The sequence below is a fragment of the Condylura cristata genome, unplaced genomic scaffold (genome assembly GCF_000260355.1).
Source record: "Condylura cristata isolate star-nosed mole 26May11 unplaced genomic scaffold, ConCri1.0 scaffold00048, whole genome shotgun sequence".
Taxonomy (NCBI): Eukaryota; Metazoa; Chordata; class Mammalia; order Eulipotyphla; family Talpidae; genus Condylura; species Condylura cristata.
In genome coordinates, this window is record NW_004567149.1 from 1,121,918 (window position 1) to 1,125,273 (window position 3,356).

General features: G+C 59.5%; 1 protein-coding gene across 1 annotated transcript in view; it reads right to left on the minus strand.

The window, feature by feature from the left end:
* The window catches only part of SLC22A23 (solute carrier family 22, member 23), a 133,253-nt gene that overhangs the window by 11,667 nt on the left and 118,230 nt on the right, over window positions 1–3,356 (minus strand). The window contains exons 7-8 of the mRNA XM_012734159.1: window positions 1,145–1,247; window positions 13–245 (exon numbers count right to left, since the gene is read on the minus strand). Of these exons, the coding sequence (XP_012589613.1) occupies window positions 13–245; window positions 1,145–1,247 (336 nt within the window). The remainder of the gene's footprint in view (window positions 1–12; window positions 246–1,144; window positions 1,248–3,356) is intronic.

The following is a 3,356-nucleotide window of genomic DNA, read 5'->3' on the forward strand; positions in this document are numbered from 1 at the left end:
GCCCCCACTCACAGTTGAGGAGCCCCAGTTGCAGGAGGGAGGCCAGAGCCGTGAGGATCATGAAGAGCAGCAGGCCCCCCCTGCGGCCCAGGAAGCGGACCACCACGCACATGGCCAGGCAGGACGCCAGGGCGATGCTGGCCACGGTGTAGTAATCGGCGTAGAAGTTCTCCAGCAGCGGCACCTTCACCTCGTGGCCCATCATGCTCCGGGCGAAGCAGTGGTGGATGCCATAGCCCGTCAGCCTGGGGAGACACGCCGGGGGTGTGTGGGGGGCAGCCACCTCCTGGGAGGCCCTCATGTAGTGCCCGGGTATTGCACAAGGCAAAGCGAACGCGTCTTTGGCAGGTGGGGTCCCTTCAAAGCGCCCAAACCCCCTGCTGTGACCCCCCCTCCCGTGGGTCAGCTCACCCCTCACGGGCTGATCCTGCTCGGGGCTGCAGGTGGCCGGGGGACACCAGGTCACACACTCCGCCCGGGGTCTGGCTTCCGGGGTTCCCTACCTGGAACCCCCACCCCGAGAGAGCCAGAGGAAACCAGGCCCAGTAAAGACGTGGTCTCTGGAGACCTGGTTCCCATCTTCCTTTACCTGCTTCCCCCTTAGCCCCAACAACCCCTCACGGCCCCAGGGGCTCACATAAGCCCGCGGGAAGCCTGTGTCCTTGTAACTGCAGGCAACAGCAGCGTGTGTCCATGTGCCCAGGAGGCCGAGACGCCTCCGGGGCCTCGAAGGGCCCTTTGGACTTGTCCTTTGAGGGACTCCACCTGCCGTGACCCCCATGCCTCAGGCTGCTGCTCACGCCCGTCCCAGAGCCAGAGGTTCCCCTCTAGCCCTGAAACCCCCCTTCTCCCAACCGCCCCCGCAGGTTCTGGGAACGGGTAGTGCTTTTGCAGACCTGGAGAACCATCGGGTCAAGTGCGGTCGGCCGACCCAGCCCAGCAGGCCACGGGTGTGGCCACGCACTCTCCCCTGGGGCACCCAGTGGCAGGTCGGGCGTGGCTTTATAACTAGCGTTGCTGAGGGCGCCTGGGAGCTGGAGAGGCTCCTTCCCAGGGTGCCCTGGGCCCAGACAACCCCCCCCTCCCTCTCCCGCAGCCCTGTGGCCTATGCTGACCCCACCCCGGCCGAGTTCCCGGGACTCACGAGTTCACACACAGGACCACGATGTTCTTCCACAGGTTCCGGGTACCCACCATCTTCACGATGCAGACCTTCTTGGGCCTCCGTGATAGCTCCTTCTCCAGCTCTGTGGAGAGAGGGACCCCCAGCCTCAGCAAGACCCCGGGAGGGTTGGCACTTGTCAGGAAAAGCGAGCACCTTCTCATCTTGTCTGTCCTTTAAGGCGGGACTAGGAATTGGCTTTGGGATCCCAGAGACTTGAACCTTGCAGTTCGGACTTCCCCTGGGGTCAGCAGGGAGCCCCCTGCTGCCCTCATCTTCCTCCAGGAGCATTTTCGGGGATCCAGGAGGACACAGAGCCAAGGCTGAGTGAGGGTGCATCCACTGGGCCAGACGCAGGACTCAGGCCACCGCTCTGGACAAACCCAGACAACTGGGCCTTTTCTTTACAGAGTCTCCCTGGACTGCACCATGGCTCAGACACACCTGCTTCGAGCGCCATTTCTGGACCTGCCCCCAGAGAACCTGCTTGTTTGCAGGCCAGGTTTTGGCCAAAGTGAGCCAGCTACACAAGCAAGGCTCAAACCAGCTCTAAAAGCCAACTGAATTGGGGGGGCCCCCAGGGAAAGGGGAGGTTCCACATTCTCTGTCCCACCCAGAGGAGGGTGGAGCTGAGCAGGGAGGAGAAGAATCCGGACCTGAGACTGAAGAGGAAGGAGGCAGGTGGAGAGCCAGGAGGTGACCTGAGGGAGGCACGCGGGGGCAGAGAGACATGGAGAAGCGGCTCTGTTTCTTGGTCCTGCACCGTTGAGAGGCGGGTGAGAGACCCGTGGGGAGGGTGACAGCAGCCGCTTCAACCTGGATTTTGATCTGGCTCTTTTCCTCCCACACTTGCCTGGCCGTTTCTGACCCTTTTTATTTTAAAAGATTTATTTTTTTTTTATGCACACAGAACTGGGGTACAGGCCAGAGGTGCAGGGGCAGTGAGAGGACTCACTAGAGACAGACTGGGGAGCAGACAGGGAAATACATGAAGGCCACTGCTGAGGGGAGCAGTGGGCGGGTCAGGAGAGGTCTGCCGTGCCCTGTGGTCACCTCCGGGGCAGGCGGGGATCGAACTCATGCTGCAGTGGCTTCAGCTTCTTAGTGCAGTGCTTTAACCTGCTGTGCCACCAGGGAGGGCCCCTGACCCTTTTTTACAAATCCCCGACAGTAGGCACTTTAGACTTACGGTGGGCTTTCGGCCTTGCTTGGGCCGACCCTGCTAGAGTGGACATTTACCCACAAAGGGACAGGTCACTCTGGATGCTTGATTTGGAAACTATATTCTTTGTGTTTTCTGTATTGCACACTCATTGTATTAAAGTTCCTTTCCATGAAAGGTCTGACAGGTTTTGTCTTGATGCGCAGATGACAGACCCTATTTAAAGCAGGTGGGTTTGGGGGTGGGGGGGCTCCTCTCCCTGCCCTGTAGCAATTCCACTGCCAGGCTAACTTTGTAAAGGTCTCACCGAGGCCCTGGACCTGGCCATTTGAAAGTCACAAGCCGCCTTAGTTGCAGTCTGAAGAGCAGATGTTACACCACTGAGTTTGGGGGATTCCATTAAAATAACAAGGGGGGTCGGGGTCAGTGTCACCATTTGGGGCAGAGGAGGAGGACAACCTTTTTCTATGTCTAAGGGGTACCCAAGTTTCCAGAACTTTCTTCCCATATACAGGTTTATGCTGAATATCTGGCGAGCATTTTCACAGTCGATTCGCGCCTTTCTGAGCTGTGTCTTTCCCGCTGGAAAACCGGGCTGATTTGATCTTAGCATCCTTTCCCATGGCCAAAAAGCAGTGAAAACATGGAAACACTATGCAAGCCATGAGGAATCGCTACTGTGGCCTGACGAGGGGGTCCCTCTCCCCCCTCTCCCCCCCCCCAGCTCTTGCCCATGCATCTGTCTCCCCAGGGGAAATGCGTCTGTGAGTTTACAGGGTGTTTGGGTCACCCCCACAGTGCGCCCACCCCCCATGCTTGTATAGGAAACTGGTGCTAACGAGCTGCAGCAATGGCGATACAGCTCAGGTGTTAACTCTCGAGCCCAATTTCTGAAGGCCGAGGCTGACTCGGAAAGGGCAGGGCGGGGTTAGTGGACGGCTCAGGCTTCTCTGCTGCCCCTGTGGCCACCAGCTGGCCGGCGCCGGGCACCGCCGCGCATGCGTGAGTGGGCGCACCTGGGCGAGGCTGCGA